Source organism: Chinchilla lanigera, unplaced genomic scaffold (genome assembly GCF_000276665.1).
Source record: "Chinchilla lanigera isolate Chin_1 unplaced genomic scaffold, ChiLan1.0 scaffold00011, whole genome shotgun sequence".
In the NCBI taxonomy this organism is placed as follows: domain Eukaryota; kingdom Metazoa; phylum Chordata; class Mammalia; order Rodentia; family Chinchillidae; genus Chinchilla; species Chinchilla lanigera.
In genome coordinates, this window is record NW_004955412.1 from 27,374,861 (window position 1) to 27,377,124 (window position 2,264).

At 55.2% G+C, this 2,264-nt stretch overlaps 1 protein-coding gene across 1 annotated transcript in view; it reads left to right on the forward strand.

Annotated features, from left to right (window-relative positions):
* The first annotated feature begins 1,409 nt into the window (after positions 1-1,409).
* The window catches only part of St3gal4 (ST3 beta-galactoside alpha-2,3-sialyltransferase 4), a 42,501-nt gene continuing 41,646 nt past the window's right edge, over positions 1,410-2,264 (forward strand). Inside the window, exon 1 of the mRNA XM_005378517.2 lies at positions 1,410-1,658. Coding sequence (XP_005378574.1) covers positions 1,656-1,658 — 3 coding nt within the window. The 5' untranslated portion in view covers positions 1,410-1,655. The remainder of the gene's footprint in view (positions 1,659-2,264) is intronic.

Consider the following 2,264-nt stretch of genomic DNA (forward strand, 5'->3'; position numbering starts at 1 on the left):
TACTGCGCAAGGGAGGCATTGCAACCCAGAGAGTTTAAGAAAAAAAGCAGGCCATAAACTGTGCTTAATTGATTATGGCCCTAAATACAAAGAGGGCTTACATATAGTGATTTCTTGAGGCTGGAATGTAGTTTTTGTTTTGGTACCGGGAATTGAACTCAGGACCTTGTGCTTGCCAGGCAGGCACTGTGCCGCCGAGCTACATCCCTGGCCCTGGAATGTGTTTTAGACTTGGCCTACAGGCAGATTTCTAACACAGCAACGGTGATGTTTCCCGCCATCCAGAACCCTGGGAACAGCTCCGCTCCGTGGTCCAGCCATAGAAATCTGATAAAAATAGGAGCTAAAACACCATCCTGGAGCTGCTATTTTTAAAAGTGTCTGAGATGCTGGATTGGATTTATTTCTTCCTCAAATGGCATCTTGCTGTTCCCTCCTCCTGGTGGGCAGGATGTTAGCGTGGCACATCTGAGGGGCAGGAGCCAGAAGCCTGGGAGGCACATGTATCAAGTGGTTCCATGGCTGCTGCTCACACCCACTGTCTGCCAGGGAGGAGCGGCAGCGCCAGGGCCTCCAAGGTCTAGATGCACCTGCCCCGGCACACCCCTCCTCTGTCTCCTCCCTCCGCTCCCAAGGCTCCTCGGTTGCCCCAGCAAAGAGGTGTCCTGACACGTCCACCACAGAAGAGGTAAAAGGAAGGCAGAGAAATAGGAATGGGGCTGACATTGCTTGGAAGTGGACTAGGATTCCGACCTATAGTTCCTTAGGTTGTCTTGGCCTACCCTCCCCACAGCTACCCTCAGGGAGGAAGAGTCCGCAGGAGCCAAAGCCCCGCTTGCCCTATCGTGTGACTTGGTAAGCAGCTTATAGTGTCTGGTAGAAGGGTCAAAGGGGTGCGGCGGCATTGGGAGGGGCTCCAGAACCCAGTGCCTGAGATAAGAAAGGGCCAGAATCCCTCTCTCACCCCACAGATGATAGGGCTTCTAGGCAGCCAGCTAAACTGCTGTGCCGTTAGAGATTGAAGGCAAAGGACATCAGCAAGCACCTTGTGGCCTGAGGGAAGATCAGAATTAGCCAGTTAGCTTCTGGGTACCGAGGAACCAGGCCTGTAATGAGGGGGAGACCTGAATACTGTTTATAGGCTCAGCTGTACACACACAATGACTAAGTCTCTGCCGTGGGCAAGGTAAGAGGAAGAAAGAAGATCCCTGTCTTACAGAAGGAAAACAGGTCCAGAGTGAAAAGCAGCTGCCTGAAGTGACAGCCTCTGTGTTCTCTATACATAGTTCCGGGTACTTCTACACCTCAACATGATGTGCAATAAATACTTGTTGACTGAATGACGGACAGAGTCAAAGGCACCACTCAAAATCAAGTTAGGCACTGGTGTGTGCATGCAAGGTGTGATTTAGGGCGAGTCACAGTCACCTGTGGGAGCAGTTGGAGGCCGACTCTTCACTTTATTGTTGCAGAGTTTGCTGAGGTAGGGGTGCTCAGCGGCGGAGCCCTCCGCTTCAGCTGAAGAGAATCTGAGCCGCCACTTCTCTGGAACCCCTTGGACCCGCTGTCAGTCACTCACTTCTCGCACTTAGTCACATCCTGTCCTGGCTTATTCTTGAAGGGAGTGCAGTGCAAGCCTTCCCTCTGCAGCTGGAATGGTAAGATTCCTGGGGATGTGCAGGGTCTGACATAGCCTGGGAGCCCTGTGCCCCGGTCCCTGGGGCTTTCACTGTGTCCCTCAGTAAACGCTGCGTAGCATGTGAAAGAGACGTCAAAGCCGGCCCGAGGGGTCGTTTCTGCACTCTTCTCCTCGACCAGGTCAGGTCCAGCTTACTTGAGGGTTGCCTTTGCCCAAGGTCAAGGGCTGGATGGGGTTTCCCTGGAGGCAGCGTGCCAGGCGTCCTCCTAAGAACGGAAACGGCCAAAATGTGGTAGCAAGGGAAGTGTGCAGAGGGCGCCGTTTAGGGGTAGCAGGTCTGGACCGCGGCAAAAGGCAGAACCAAGAACGCTGGCCCCCGCGCCAGGGCACCTGGCTGCCTCGACTGGTGGAGAAGAGAGAGGATGGTTCCCGGAACAAAGTCCTGGCTCCCCTGTGCCTCAGTTTCCCCAGTGGGAGAACGACACGGTTTGCCCCGTGGATGAGCAGAGAACCCTTTCTTGATCTCATTGTTCCGCCGGGCGGGGAGGCCGCGCTGGTCAGACCCCGCCCGGGCCGCGCACAGCGCCTCCGTCGCCTCCCTTCGCGCCCCCCGCCTCTGCCGCCC